The sequence below is a fragment of the Helianthus annuus genome, chromosome 6 (genome assembly GCF_002127325.2).
Source record: "Helianthus annuus cultivar XRQ/B chromosome 6, HanXRQr2.0-SUNRISE, whole genome shotgun sequence".
Classification (NCBI taxonomy): Eukaryota; Viridiplantae; Streptophyta; class Magnoliopsida; order Asterales; family Asteraceae; genus Helianthus; species Helianthus annuus.
Window position 1 is genome coordinate 41,263,848 of NC_035438.2, and position 15,466 is coordinate 41,279,313.

General features: G+C 35.4%; 3 protein-coding genes and 1 long non-coding RNA gene across 4 annotated transcripts; 3 read left to right on the plus strand and 1 right to left on the minus strand.

The window, feature by feature from the left end:
• Positions 1-3,245: 3,245 nt before the first annotated feature.
• On the plus strand, positions 3,246-5,819 carry LOC110865295 (protein cornichon homolog 1). Its single transcript, XM_022114543.2, has 4 exons — positions 3,246-3,409; positions 4,905-5,086; positions 5,226-5,348; positions 5,540-5,819. The coding sequence occupies exons 1-4, from the start codon at positions 3,335-3,337 to the stop codon at positions 5,610-5,612; spliced, it is 453 nt and encodes a 150-aa protein (XP_021970235.1). The 5' UTR covers positions 3,246-3,334; the 3' UTR covers positions 5,613-5,819.
• Positions 5,820-7,898: 2,079 nt separating this feature from the next.
• LOC110865294 (protein POLYCHOME) lies at positions 7,899-9,925 on the plus strand. The gene is made up of 3 exons (XM_022114542.2): positions 7,899-8,080; positions 8,531-8,935; positions 9,174-9,925. The coding sequence occupies exons 2-3, from the start codon at positions 8,546-8,548 to the stop codon at positions 9,558-9,560; spliced, it is 777 nt and encodes a 258-aa protein (XP_021970234.1). The 5' UTR covers positions 7,899-8,080; positions 8,531-8,545; the 3' UTR covers positions 9,561-9,925.
• A 1,460-nt stretch (positions 9,926-11,385) lies between these two features.
• Positions 11,386-13,979, minus strand: LOC110865298. The gene is made up of 2 exons (XR_002550517.2): positions 13,772-13,979; positions 11,386-12,682 (listed from the first exon to the last, which is right to left on the minus strand). It is a non-coding gene; the product is annotated as an uncharacterized LOC110865298 (long non-coding RNA).
• Positions 13,980-14,517: 538 nt separating this feature from the next.
• Positions 14,518-15,201, plus strand: LOC110944653. Its single transcript, XM_022186306.1, has one exon. It carries the CDS (start codon positions 14,518-14,520, stop codon positions 15,199-15,201), a length of 684 nt encoding a protein of 227 aa, XP_022041998.1.
• Positions 15,202-15,466: the final 265 nt, after the last annotated feature.

The window sequence follows — 15,466 nt, forward strand, 5'->3', positions numbered from 1 at the left end:
GAATCCATAATTAGGGACTCAGAGATCATTACAGCACTAGAAACACTAAAATTTGGCGAAAATTCGCATCAACCAAAGTGAAGAGAATCAACACTATTTCTTCTTTACTGGGATCGATAAAACACTCTGCAGGGCCTTCGGGATCTCTGGTTTGAACACCAAAGCCATCAGCTAAATATAGTAAAAACCAAAACGATCAAGTCATTACATAAAAATTATTTGTAAAATGTTTAATAGTGAAATATTCATTCATCTATTTGGATTTCCATGCCATCATAATAGGCTGTTAATATCTATTGTATAAAAGTTACATCATTAAGATATAATTTACGCGTGCTGAGTGAAACTAAAAGCTGTGCACACGACAATACGCTCGATATTTTATCAAACAATAAACCAAATGCAATTGCTAACTTTATAAACTCAATTTATGATACCTTCTGAAGATGAGTTCGTAAAAATATGGCCTCAATAGAAACAAAGTCCTGTTGATATCCATTTGATAAAGCGGAGTCACTCGTAAAGTACTCGAGATCAAACAATAAATACAAAATATGTTATATAAACAATGAAGTCCAAAAGAAGCATATTTCCTTGTAAGGTGCACATTTTAGCAAGCAAAAACCATAACTGCAAAAGAAAAAGGTTTCAAAAGCCAGCAAGCAAACCAATAAAGAAAAGTTGAAACCATGACTTCAATTGCACCACATCCACAAACATGATATTATAATCAGAGATTATATCCAATAAATTCATTTCAAAATCAATAACAGAAGCATGATTCAAGAACATTACACCGAGAGAAGAAGGTTACTTTCAACCGCCTGTGTAATAATAAGTTTATTTGCGAACTAATAGAGTTGATCAATAAAGACAGGCTTGTTAATGTAACGGAACATGATAAAACTAAGATTAACAAAACTTCACTAGACCTAATAATCATATATCATCAAAAGAATAGTAAAGTTAACGAAAACCAGCCCACATTTATGGGTTCCCAGGAATAAAATCCAGAATCTGACCTCAACGACATGACTGATGTCACGAAGAGGAATACGTGGATAAGAAGATGGTAACATCCCGTGTGCCCAAAGGGGTCCTCCTCTGCCTCTACGGACTCTACCACCCTGTGTGTTCCGAATCCTAGTAGTAGTAGTAGTAGAAAGAGCCTCACCTGTCCATTGACCTGAACTTTGACCCGTCAACGGTATCGCACCCCACCTAAAAGGAGTCCGGTAGCTATCATATTCATCCAGAAAGATTCCTGTGCTCCGGGTAGACATCAGAGGGCTGCAAATTAATTTGCATTATAATCAAGAAGAACACTGAGGAAGTTGGAAAAAAACTCAACCGAAAGATAAGAAAAAATTGAATCAACCTGTTGAACAACATACAACCTCTTAATATATATGCAATCTTTTTAATGAAAAGATTGTGTAACTAGCTTTTTCTTTTTATTTCTTGCTCCAAGAACAACTTGTGTAATAAAAAGGAAACAAAAATACTGAATTCAACTAATGATTAAACAATATATTTGAAAATTTCTCTGGATTAGCAAATGAATAACATGAGTGAGGAGAGAACAAGACAAGATGGTACCTTAACTTTCGAACTTCCAAGGAAAAAACAGGATTCTGGGTGGAGACAGAAAACGGAAGATGATGACAAAAAATCTCCCGCGAAATAATAATAAATGATATTTGAGGTCAAAAGTTTCCATATTAATGGAGATGCAACAATTAATGACCTTGAACTTGGAAAAAAACTAACCAAATTAAATGAATAAAAAATAATCAGTTTATTATCATTTTTATCTACGTTTTTACGTGAATTTTCGTAACGTTGTTTTAAACCGACCACTAGTTTTAAACATTTCTTTTAAATCGTTCGGTTTTTAAAGTGTATGGTGCCCAGGGTCAAAGGATAGTTGATACCCGGGGTGCACCCGTCCCCCCAATGTTTCGGTTAGAACTATAAAATTTCCGATTTTTTGTCCAAAAATTTTAAAATTATAAAGGATCCCCCCTCCCCCAATGTGTTTGATACCTATGGAATCAAACATCTGAAGATACTTCTTTTTATATTTTTATAAAAATACAATACCAAATGAAAACAAATAGATATTGAAAGGAAATATCGTTATGGGTTAGTATTAAAAAATGAAATGCAAAAAATGGTTAGCATAAGAGAAGTTTGGACTTTTACATGGTTCATTAAAAACATATTTCGCGTCTCAATTCTTGTGTTTGTTTTTCAGGATGCAACACCAAAATTCGGATAGTAAAATAAACTATCCACAATCGAATTAAAAATTTTATTGGTTTCGTGCTCGGTTTCTAGTGTTGTATGGTGAAACATTTGGGTGTGGCTAAAACTTCTAACTAATGGCGATTTTAATTCGATTGTGGATATGTTAGAGTGGATTCATAAGCTTGAAGGTTCTAACAATTGGGAAAAAAAACCATTTGTGTTATTTTGTTTGCGGCTTTGTGGATTATTTGGAAATCAAGAAATGAGAGGATATTCGACGGGAGGAAGGTGCGGGTGGATCATATTGTTGATAGAATTAAAAAGGAGTCTTTAATGTGGTTAAAGTGTAGATCCACATATGTGAGTCTTGATTGGGAGAGATGACGAGATTTTAATATTAGAGATATAATTATGTAATTTTTAGTTTTTTTTTTTTTTTGGATTTCTAGCTTCCTGCTGGCACTTATGTTCTATTTTATTTGGTTTTTAATAAAATAGCAGTGATTCGAAAAAAATAGAGTAAAATGCACGGATAGTCCCTGTGGTTTGGTGAAATTTCACCTTTAGTCCCTAACTTTTCAGAATTACACTCTTAGTCCTTGTGGTTTGACAAGTTGTTACTCGGATATTCCCTAAAACGGATGAAGGTTACTCGGATAGTCCCTAAATTATCTCTCTCTCCTTCAAGAATCCAAAAACTAGAGAGAGAAAGAGTGTTGAGGGATAGAGAAATGTACTGGGTTTGTATATGCAATTTTTATTTTTTAAATTAAATAGGTGAAATTACAATGGTACCCTCATGTGCCTTGCACATGACATAACTTAACCAAAAATTTTAACTGGGTTTGGCTTAAAGGATATAACGTGCAAGATTTTGAAAAGTTAAGGACACCGTCTGTAAACTTTTGGAAAAAAAAATACAGAGCGTGTTATTTGGTGTAAAAATAAAGGAAAAAAAAACTTGTAATTTACTAAAGTTAAAAAAGCTAGGCCAAACACCCCCAAAGTCTGGGTTTTCTCTTTACTCTTTCTTCAATCGGAAAAACCCTGAATTGTTTTCATCCTGAAAGAGACGATTGATTAAATGGCGTGGGAAGTGGTTCTGTGGGTCATCTTCTTCGTAATGAACGTCGCTCTCGTCGCCTCTAATCTGTATCAGGTATCGTATCATCATTCTTTATCATTGCGCCTTTTGTATTTCTAACAAACGCTGTTTGAATGTAGGGTTTTATTATTTTCACTTATTTCCATTTAGTGATTAGTTATATCACTCTCATTCTAACCAAATTGATCTGCTTTTTGCCACAATCACAAGGCCACATGTTGATGTTTTATGTAAGCATCTTTATATAGTTAGTTACCTTTTGAATCATCAACAATGTGTAGTCTTTCTCTGACTATCAGAGATTAGGTGCTGTTTTAAGGGTTGGTTTTCAAAGTTACAAACGTTGCTAGCTAGCTAGAGTTTTAAGCAATAAGTCGAATCAAAGTTTGTCCTCGTATGCACATTGAGTCTTGGTATTAGAAAGCGCACTAGACGCGCAGTCTTGTGCTTCTGACTCATTATGTTGAGGATGACCTTGGTCAAAACTAAGGTTGGTAGGAGGTTTATATGTAAAAACAACCTAACGGATGTAGAATAGAAATTGTGAAGGGTTTATGATAGGAGTAAGACCCCGAATCACCGGTTTAAATCAAACAATAAAATAAAGGATAGATCTACGGTTTGTTTTGGATACGGATTCACCACCAAAACCTACGGTAGGGCTGCGAATCGCTCCTGAAGATACAGAAATCACCACTCCGGTTATGAATTCGAGTCTAAGAACACCACCCAACGTGCCACGGTTGAGCTAGCATAGACACAATCAATTTAACTCAAATTCCATATTTCCATTGAGATAAACCAACCAAAGAGATTTTTTTTTATGATCAAAACGCACTGCCTTTTTTTTCATTTCATTTTCCCAAATACATAGAGTGAAATGAAAAGAAAATTCAGTCCACATAGCTTAAATTTAGGAATAAGAAACTGAATTAAAAACCGACTAAACATGGAAATTAAAAGAAACACAATTACAAATAAAAACAATAATTTTAAGATAACAAATGAAGCACTACGTGGGGGTGAACTTGCATGACTCAGAAAAGTTTGTGTTCTTGAATTCACCAAACAAATGAGCTTGGGGTCTTGAACCGTTGTCTTGTAACGATAGGTCCATAATCGTGAGCGGGTCGGTGAACCGATATACAATAGTTTACTTAATAATTAGGTTTATATGTAAAAGAGATGAGAAATATGCAGTTTTCGGTTGTATATAAAGCTTATTTGGTACATAGACGCACGTCTCGGCTATTGGGACCAAAACGGCGTGGAGCGCCTCACGCTTTTTTAAACCAAGAGGATCACAATGATGTTGGCTGCTTGTTTGATCGGTTGATCCTTTAACTTGTTAGAAAGAAAACTTGAAATCTTGATTGCAAATAAACTTATATTCACGACACAGTGTCAATGAAGCACATGAATTAGGATAGGATTTGTATGTAGAAAATGTCCTCACTTTCCCATTTATTACTAATTGCATTTTATTATGTTGGCTCATTTACTCTGTTTTTAGCGTGTTTTAAACAAGTTTCTAATAATGAACATGTAGATAGTGTGCCTAACAGACTTGGAGGCTGACTACATGAACCCGTATGATTCATCAGCTCGCATTAACGCAGTGGTGATTCCCGAGATGGTGGTCCATGGTGTATGGTGTGCTCTTTTCCTTATGACAGGCCACTGGGTCTTATTTCTTCTTACACTCCCCATTACGATATATAATACTATGTTGTAAGTTCCCTTTTACCGATCTACCATGGTTTATCTATATTATAATGATATACATTTTTCTATCCTTTTGCTGATCTAAGTGCTTTTTTTGAGTTTATGATAAACCCCTATGAGTTTGTTATATTTATTTATGTTTCAGATACTCGAAAAGAAGACATCTTATTGACGTAACTGAAGTTTTTAGATCCATTGATGCTGAAAAGAAGCTTCGGATCGTTAAGCTTGCCTTTTATTTGCTCCTCTTTGTTCTAGTCATTATCGGGTCAGATGTTTTTTATTGCTTAATTACATTATTCCCATACATTATATATGAAAATAGAGATATTTTGACTTTTGTAGTGAAAACCTCTTTTCATACACGTGTTATCGGTGTTAATTTATAATTATCCAAAAACAAGTGTATAATATCATCTTAAAAGACCTACTAATTTGTTGTTGCTGATGATCGTGCAGGATGGTAATAGCGATCGTTAACAATTTGATAGACGACAAGGAAGAAGTGTTACATGGGTACGGAATATATTGATTCTTGGGTTTGTAACATTAGTTGTAGGTTTTGTGGGGCAGATAAAACCACATATTTTGGACATCTGTTGAGCAGGTTTTGTAAAGTTGTTGTACTGTTTTTATTTGTTTTAAGCTGTGTTTGCTAACTATTGTCATGATTGATCAATTTTGACTGTGTTTGACCTTGTATCGGTATGTTTGACCATGGAAATATTTGTTTTTAGAATATTTTTTTGTTTGGTGATTTTGCATTCTTGCTGCATAAGGTTTTAGAATATATTTTTATTTTTATACGGTTAAGCCCAATGGCTCAGCGGCTCGACCTCTTTACTATTTTTAATAAGATCAAACCGAATCTGTATGTATACATCTATCTGTTCTGTAGCCTGTTTGTTGTACGCTGCATAACTACCTCCACGGTTTTATTCATCCATTGTGATAACCCAGTTATAATTAGATTGACTGTTTAAAAACTTGTACATAGTGCTTTAAAATAAATTTTGAAAAGAGAGTTGGCATCACATTGAAAACAATAGTTACATGCGATTGTCATAGTTTTCTATTTAATATTCTACTACTATCCACAAAGACAACAATTAACATAGTTTAAACTCTGATTCTGTTAGTCTTAGACAAAATACGACGCATTTCCTTTTAAGTTTTAATATGTATTCTTTGTTGAAAGTGGAGAAAGACAATTTGAGAGAGACATACTCAAATTAGTGAAGAAGTTCTCATGATCTCTCCTATGATCTTGATCCTTTATGTCAAGAGTTGTTTATTTACTCCTCCTATGGTCTCCTAGTCCCTAATGCTAATGTTAAATCGACCATTAGTAGACCTCCATAGGGATTATTAGGTTGTACACTAAGTTTTTATTGGGGGGGGGGGGGTGCCTGCGGATACCCCTCTCCACGTAGGATTCATTGTGCGGTAACATTGCCGTAGGTATGTTGTGCGGGTTGAGGATGTAGGTTGTAGTTACCAAAGCGGGTATGTTGTGTGATGTGTGTGGAGAGTAGAGAGAGACATTCAGGTATGTGTTTTTCTAGGCGTGAACATCGTCGCTGATGGAGTGGTATGTGGGCTATGGTCTCTGGGTAGTTGACGGGACGCCGTTTATTGGTTGGTGGGAGGGTATTTTCGACGAGTGCCTCCTCCTTTGTAAGGTTTTCCAACTTGTGAATTCACTTCTCCTTTTATATGTATTCGTTCTAAAATACTCTATGAAAACATACCGAAATCGACCCCTTTTTGGGGGAAGAAGCAAGTTACAGTTTTTGGAGCTTATTGCAGGGACTTTGGTTTGGAATGCACTAGAAAGGTGGTCGGAGTGGAAACATGGGAGCTTGGGGGAACGCCGTATGGGGAGGATAACTTAAAGTTCCCGCATGGAGGGGGTGGTGTTTCTACACCCCTTTTCACTACTTCACTCCCCACTCTCACATTGTTTTAATTCGAATGCACTTTGTTCTATTCTCGAGACTTGCTCTATTTAATGGTGAGCAATCCTTTGCCTATACATGCCTTTGTGGAGCATGTTTATATTCTCTTCCATATCTAGTCTCATCCGGGAGTCAATAATGTTGAAACGTTGATCTGGTTATTCTTGAAAATGGCCACAATATTTCATATCACTTTTCATTAATATTTATCTTGTCTTTGCCTTTTTACTTACCATGTTTTTTTGTTACTTTGTGTTTTTTCTCAAGATGTTCATACACACTTTTATCTTGAAGTACATGCGAATACTCAATTAAGGCACTCAACGTCTCGACGAGGATGAAGGCGGTATGATAACCGTAACAAAGCCATGATTGCTAAACCAATTGTGACCTTGAGAGTGGGAGTGAATCGGATATACTGTGAAAGAAGTTGCGACTACTACTCCGAATGAGAAAAAGCTAAAAGGACATTAATATCGCAACCGTAAATATTATTAAGAACATTAAATCATATCAATTGGCTTCCGTGAACAATGACAAAAATTTCGTTACCTAAGAATGTAATATTATTTTGAAAGGAAGAAAAAGAAATACAAAGAAAAACAGATGTTACACTCTCTAACAACATAAAAACCGTTTGTAACAGAAACGGATATTGTTAAAGACTTATTACTTTGACCTTATCTGCTTCCGGTCAAAGCAACTTGACTGATTTTACACTTTCACCCCATTGACAAACAAACGCACCATCACTAACGAAGGGCACTATAGTAACTTCACCTTAACAAAATCATCCCGCCCAGTGTCACACATTTGAAATTCGAAAACTTCCACTGAAATTTCACTCTCATTCTCACGAAATGAAATTCAATTCAGATTTCAGAAAATCATTTCAAAATTCAAACTTTTTGTTTGTTCGATTTCAAGTTATATAAAAACCACATACATTTCAATTCAAAATCCACCGTTTTCGCCTCTCCCAAATCTCTCTCTCTTCATTTCACCTGAACCTCACCGAGATCTGAATTACACAAGTTATCAGGTAATTTACAGCTTTATTTTCTAGATCTATGACAAATTCAGCTTTTATGTACAACAATTTAGGTTTACAATGTTCCAATTTAGTTGCATATGTGTGTTTTAGTTGAATGCAAAACCCTAGGTTCACTTATTCATAGATTGCGTGTTGTTCAATTGAATTTGTTTACATATTATCTCACTGTCATCAATTTTTCGCTTGTTGATATATATACTGTATTCAATTTGTAGTTGAACGATTGAAAATGCCGGAATCAAGAGATTTATGTAAAACAATTTAGGTTTATATAGTTTTAATTTACGGCAATACATATGAATTTCTTTGAGTTGCATTTGTATGTTTTAGTTGAAGTCAAAACCCTAGGTCAACTTCTGGATAGATTATGTGTTGTTGAATTGCATTTTTTTCACAAATTATTCGATTGTTGATGTATAAATTGTATTCAATTTGCAGTTTAAACGATTAAAAATGCCGGAATCAAGAGACAGGCTATCTAGGCCAAACAATGACATTGCAGAAATGTATAGTCATCGTCAAATGGCAGTAGATAGCATTGGCATACTTCCAGATAGCGAAAGGAGTGTCAGCCGGACTCCTTTTCGGTGGGGGACAACACCATTGACCGGTGACGGTTCAGGTCAACGGATAGGTGGGGTTGTTGCTACTAGAATTGCAACTAGAGGAGGTGCTTCTGGAAGAGGGCTTTTTGGGACACCAATGACTGTTGATAGGCGTGGAGGCCGGATGCAGAACACGCCGCCGGCTGGTAGTGTTCGGAGAGGCCGAGGCGGCCACTCTAGTGTTCTACCTGCTTGGTATCCACGCACGCCTCTTCGTGACATCACTCACGTCGTTCGGGTATGATGTTTGTTAGTTTTGGTCTGATTATGTTCAATTAGTACAATTTGGTTCTTGGTTGTTACTTGTGCATTTTTTGATATTGAACGAGTCTTTCTTGATCAACAATGTTAATATTAGTCTTATTATGTTCAGTTAGTTTAAGTAGGCTCTTGATTATTACTTATTGTGCTTTTCGGATATTGAATTAGTCTTTCTTGATCAATAATGTTAATTTGTTTCTCAACTTGTTATACAGGCAGTTGAAAGAAGAAGAGAGCATTTGGGAGATGGTGAAGGGTCAATTTTGGGGAGTCCAATCCCAACGAATCAGACTGCCGGCCGACAACAATCATCGTTGGGTGTTCAGCTAGAGCACGAGGTTTCTTTTGTGACACCGAAGCCGAAATTAGCATACAAGACGTATAAACCTTGTACACTGGGAAAGATTCCAATCATCTTAACTGCAATTGCAAATAAAGTTGAAGGGGACTCAGAGTTGTTAACACCTCAGAAGAAGCTGCTAAACTCAATAGACTTGGTTGAGAAGGTGGTGATGGAGGAGTTGAACAGATTAAAGAGAACACCTACCGCTAAAAAGGCAGAGAGGGAGAAGAAGGTGAGAACTCTGATGTCGATGAGGTGATTAAATCTGATGTCGGTGAAGGGATTGATTGGATCTTTCTTAGATTCGGTGCACACTTACAGAAGACTCTACTCTCGTTGAGCACAGTTAGAGAGGATGTTCCGTAGGCATGTTTGATTGATCATCTACTGATGATTGGGCTCCTAGTTTTTTTACCTTTTTTCTTTAAAGGTTTAGTTTTGTTTTTGGTATAGACATGAGCAGCGGCTGATGATATCTCTTGTATCTATAGGCGATATTTTGTAATAACATTAGTCTGCATTTTGGGCATCGTTTCTTTAAGTAGTGGTTCAGTAGTAGCAGATGGATTAACTGTTTTCACTTGAATAGATGTATAAAACAGCCTGTTCCTTTTTGGGTATGAATATTGTTGGAGTGCAGAATTTGATGATATGAATTTAAACAAGGGTATTATTTTGGTTAGTAAACATTTGATTCTTCTTTGAAGATGATGATGGTGGCCATGTTGCAGTAAATCAATCAGTAATATGTATTCTGAACTACTGAATCACCAATGGTCTTATATTCATCATTTCAATATATAGTCTCCAACCATGGTGACATCCTCATAGTCATAAAGCTTTACAAAAACTCTCAACTTGATATGGGTTGGTTTTCTAGTTCTTCTGTGGGTGGGTGCCTTGTAACGTATGACGCCACTTACTTTCGAGACATAACCCACTGTTTACTTAACCTATGGAATAAAGAATTTATGTTTTCTTCTTATGGATCATACTAGAAACTCATCAAGAAACTTGTTATCATTATATCATATTACATCAACAACATTTGTGAAGTTGTAGTGGCAGCCTCTGTGACAGATGGCTGTTAACTTATTTGACTCGTTTAGATAAATGCGTCCAAGGGCGGACCTAGTAAGAGATCAGGGTGGGCGGGCGCACCCCTTGAAAAAAAAAATTAATGTATTTTATAAGGTAAAATTCTGCCCGCACCCCTTGAAAATTTGGTTAAATCCCTCATCCGCACCCCTTGAAAATATTTTCTGGGTCCGCCACTGAATGCGTCGAATCATCCATCCTCTCTTTGGTTGTGCCTCATCATCCATCCTCTCTTTGGTTGTGCCTCCAACGACATACAAAAAGGGAGAGGCGCTCATTGGTGAAACCCATAAACCTTTATTTCTGTGTGACGTCCACGTTTCAACATTTTTTTCTTCATATAAAACCTTCTAACACTTTTTCTTCGTATAAAACCTTCAATTTTTGTTGTACTCATTTTTCCACATAGGTCAAAACTTACGGATTATTATTATTATAAAATTATAATAAAATTAGTTTTTCAGTTATACGTTTAGCTTGATTAAAAAAGCTTTTACTCACATTCCATAAACGATAAGATTATCATTATCATTATCATTATCATTATCATTATCATTATTATTATTATTATAGTGTTAATCCATAATATACGGAGAAACAGTAAACTTTAGAATGGTAAACTTTAATTAGTGTCTACACATGGTCCATTAGTTTTTATGTTGTTTTTCAGTAATTTTTAATTATCATTTATATATTGTTAATTTATATTTATATATTGTTAATTTATATATTTATATATTGTTAATTTATAACATTTTGAGAAACAGTAAATTTTTGGTAGGTATGCCGTATTCATGCACGGTCCTAGATGTTTTCATCTAGTGGAGGGTTGGGTATCAATCGTCTTATAGAAGTTAATGAGGTCCTTGTGATTAAATAGGGATGGAGGTACAAGGTTGAAAATCACAATTTATGGAGAAAAGTGATCGATGCTTGTCATGGTAAAATAAATCATAGGGGTTTTCTTCCTCTTAAAGGTATTATGGTGTAACACCCGTACTATTATTTAGCGCTTTTCGTATAAATTACGAAAAGAAATAAGTAATTACGACTACATATACTTATGAAAATACGGGTTTATTTAAACTTTTACAACGTGAAAATGATACAACAGAATGTAATTAGATTCGTCATTTAGAAATAACAACGATGCAACGTGCGGAAGCTTCTTTTTCATGTGTTCGGTTCTTTTCGCGCTTGATCCTCATCCGGGTACTCTTGATATTCACCTAAGATCAAAACTAACTTAAAAGTTAGTTTCGATATCTTAAATAATAGTATAATCAAGTTCTACTATCGAACAATCAAAAACAAATAAAATCTCGGAATTTAGTCTGTCGCGCCACGCGACAGACTCCTCTTGATCTTTCGCGTGCCGCGAGCAAAACTAAAGATTTTAACAAATCATAATGTTAGAAATTCTTAGGAATATTACGTAATCAATACTACGTTTAAAAACGGATTTGATTTCAGAAAATAGACAAAGTTCAATATTCAATTTTAGGGCTCCACCGTAACACAGGGGTAATTTACCGTAGCCTTCTGACCTCTACCGTAAGTTACGGTGGTACCGTAACTTACGGTAGCCTCTGCACATGTAAGTTTTTGACTGTTTTGTTTGTGTTGCCCATACCAATTTCTCGAATCTTTTATTCTAACAACCAACATATTAAATTCTCGTGTTTTAATATGTCAATATTCAATTGTCAACAATAGAACAATCAATCATGTTACGAAGCAATATCCATGCTTTAATCACTTTTAACTATAACATAATTACACGTACCTGGCTCGGATCAATACATTGACCCGTTTTAATACCTTGTCTCGAAAATTTGCTAATTCATAGCAACGCTAATTCATAAGCTACTTTATCCTGTAAGCATAAAACTCGACAAGTGCTTATTAGTCGATATTTGTCAAATGGTATCCACATTACTATTTGACCCGTTTTACTCTTTTTATTCATTAGGTTTACTTATAGTTGCCGTTCAAAAACCCATTTTTATAATTAGCTTTTCATGGCTAATTTACCGTTCTATCTCTTTTACCATTAAACATGGTTTTTATCATTTATGTTAGTTCTGACCCGTATTATTTCGCGTCGGGAACCATATCTTGAAAATTATTCTTAGTGTATTTGAAACTTATAGGATGAACATTTATTTTACTAAAAGGTGTAAGTTTCACTTACCTTGCATCCATGCCTCGCTTTTCTTTCCGTACTTGCTCCGTTTGACCCGCTTCATCCACAAGCTTCCATCTAGCTCGTTAGGTGTCAAACTATCATCATATTTCGTAAGGTGGTTAGATTAGTCATAATCATTTACGACTATTCCATCCTACGGGTTTTATGTCGAATTTATCATTCGTCCATATCAAAATTTTCATTCGATCTAATCATTGGTCGGTTCGACTTTTTAAAATTCAATTGACTTATCAACATATTCAAATGCACATTTGGTTCAATGAACTCACTTAGGCATATTTCATCCGACCTCTTAACGAAATCAAATTTTACATACTAACTAGTAGGCCGCGATTTTATTTAGATGTTTCATATTGCAGAAAATGGGCTGTTTTTGGTGACTTGTTTAACCTGTTTACAAGCCTTCAAAAATTATGATTTTTTTGTGTGGCATACCCCTCGGAGGGTTAGAACTTGTGTTAAAATTTCAAGATCTAACTCTTTACAAAAAATTCGTAAAAATTCATCTACTAAGTTGCACTCAGATTCGTCACTTCTGACTGCAGCTTACGGAAAAATTCATTAAAAATTACTCGTTTATCCGATTAACGAAATTCCAATTGGCAATTCTTCTAATCACTTAATACTTTCTACAGTAAGAATTTGAGATCATAACTCAATTCCTAAATTTAGTTATGACATTCGTAATGGGCTGCAAATTCTGCCAGAAAACGCAGCTTGAACCTTTGATACGGAAAAATTCATAAAACGCTCAATTTTCGTCGAAAAAATGCGATTCCAGTGGGGTTTTAAAGATATTCCCTGGAATTACATTTTAGACTTAAGAAACAAACGTTTTTGTCACGTTTTGTCCACGTTACAGCCAATACAAGTCGGCTGTAAATTCTGATCAAGAGCCGTTTGAATTCAGCTTTCAATTTAAGCATGTTCTTGACCTCATAACATTATTTTAGCAATCAAAAACCCTAACAACAATCACCTTCAATGGTGTTCATGGATTTTTACTAGAATTAGGCACGATTTCAACATATCTTGTCTAGGGTTTAGTTCTAAACACTACAATGTTCCTATTTCATCCATATAACAAGCATGCATCAACCAATTTCGAATTCCCCAAATTCATGAGAATTTCAAGTAGAGAATTTTTATAAAATTTTACATACCTTATGATCTCCTTACAATGAGGATCATTAATCTATGCTCGATTTTCGTTTTGGACTTGATTTGATCCTTCAATTGATCAATTTTTGTGAGAGTTAGGGTTTGGTGAAGAACCCTTGTCGCCCTCCTGCTTCTTGTACGACCAGACACCTCAATTATGGGGTATTTGGTTTTGTTTTCACTAATTTAGTAATATAAGTTTAAGTTTTGACAATATTAGTCCTCACTTTTGTTTACCATAAGGTTTTGTTGTTTTAACCCTATTTAAGTTATTTTTAGACTTGTAGTTAACTAGGTTATAATTTTCCTAGTTATTCATCTTGTTCAAAAACCCGTTTTAGTTTAAGTCCCATTAAATCGGGCCTTTTATCCATTCTATTTTTCTTGGAGGCTCTTATTCACTTTTAATTAATATTAGGATTATTCACTTGATTCCTAATATTTTCCGGTTTACTTTTACCACTAACGGTACTTTCCCCGTCTTTAGTATTAACGGGGTTTAATTACCAAACCTGTTTTCGGGGTGTTACATATGGGAGGGTGTTAGAAAAATATAGTGAATTCGATTTATAAAACTAAAATCAAAGGGAAGGGTTTAAACCATTTGGTCTTGGGTAAGGTTGGGAACGGGAAAGATATTAGGTTTTGGATCGACACATGGGAAGGAGATACTCCTTTTTTGGAAAGATGGCCACATCTGTTTGATTTGGAATTGCTTAAAACTTGCAAGGTTGCAGACAGAGTGGAGATGAAAAGGGAAAATGACAGTTTTGCTTGGAATTGGTCTAGACAACCTGAGTCGATCGTAGAGTTAAAGGAGTGGCAGGATTGCAGCGAGACTCTTAATATGGTGACACTCAACAATTCTAAGGATAGGTGGGTCTGGATTGAAGATAGCAAAGATGGTTTTTCGGTGAAGGCTGTTAAGAAGGCCTTGATCGCCGAAAGAGGAAATGGTCGGCTTACTAATTTCGATTGGTGTAAATGGGTGCCTATTAAATGCAACATTGTGGCTTGGAGAGGTAATTTGGATAGACTTGCTACAAGAGTGAATTTAAGAAGGAATGTGGACATTATATCCGTTATGTGCCCTTTTTGCAACGAATTTGAGAAAACGATGAAGCATCTTTTTACGGCGTGTCTAGTGGCGACTCGGGTTTGGGCGGCCATAAGTGTTTGGTGTAAAATCCCTCCGATTTATATTTTTGAATTCAAAGACATTCTGGATATTCACAATTACTCTCAAGTTGAAAAGAAGGCAAAGAATATTATCCAAGGGTTGGTGATTATTTCGTGTTGGAGTATTTGGAAAGGAAGGAACGAGGTGGTTTTCAACCAAATCAGTCGTAGCCCGCAGGAGATTGTGAGGGAGATTAAATCGAGAGGTTATGCTTGGTTTAAAAATAGAACGTCTTGTAACTATATTAGCTGAGGTGAGTGGTGTAAATACTCGATGTATATGTTGTAATTGCTTTTTCTTGCCCTTTGCCCGTTTGGGTCGGGGGTGTGTATTGTTTGACCTTTTGCTCTTTTGGGTCGGAGATGTTTTTTTATGAAGTTCTTTAAAAAAAAAAATTAACATTTATTATGGTAAATGTAAATAGTGAATAGTGCTGCAATTAAATAATTAGTGCTTTTTTGACTCTTTGTTAACAAAATTTTACTTAGATGGATCTGCGTCACTCAGTAGTCAACAC

Coding starts and splice junctions, on each gene's coding strand:
- LOC110865295 (XM_022114543.2), top strand. CDS start 3,335: ATGGCGTGGGAAGTGGTTCTGTGGGTCATCTTCTTCGTAATGAACGTC. Junction 5,087..5,225: donor ACGATATATAATACTATGTT/GTAAGTTCCCTT, acceptor TTTATGTTTCAG/ATACTCGAAAAGAAGACATC. Junction 5,349..5,539: donor TTTGTTCTAGTCATTATCGG/GTCAGATGTTTT, acceptor ATGATCGTGCAG/GATGGTAATAGCGATCGTTA.
- LOC110865294 (XM_022114542.2), top strand. CDS start 8,546: ATGCCGGAATCAAGAGACAGGCTATCTAGGCCAAACAATGACATTGCA. Junction 8,936..9,173: donor ACATCACTCACGTCGTTCGG/GTATGATGTTTG, acceptor CTTGTTATACAG/GCAGTTGAAAGAAGAAGAGA.
- LOC110944653 (XM_022186306.1), top strand. CDS start 14,518: ATGAAAAGGGAAAATGACAGTTTTGCTTGGAATTGGTCTAGACAACCT.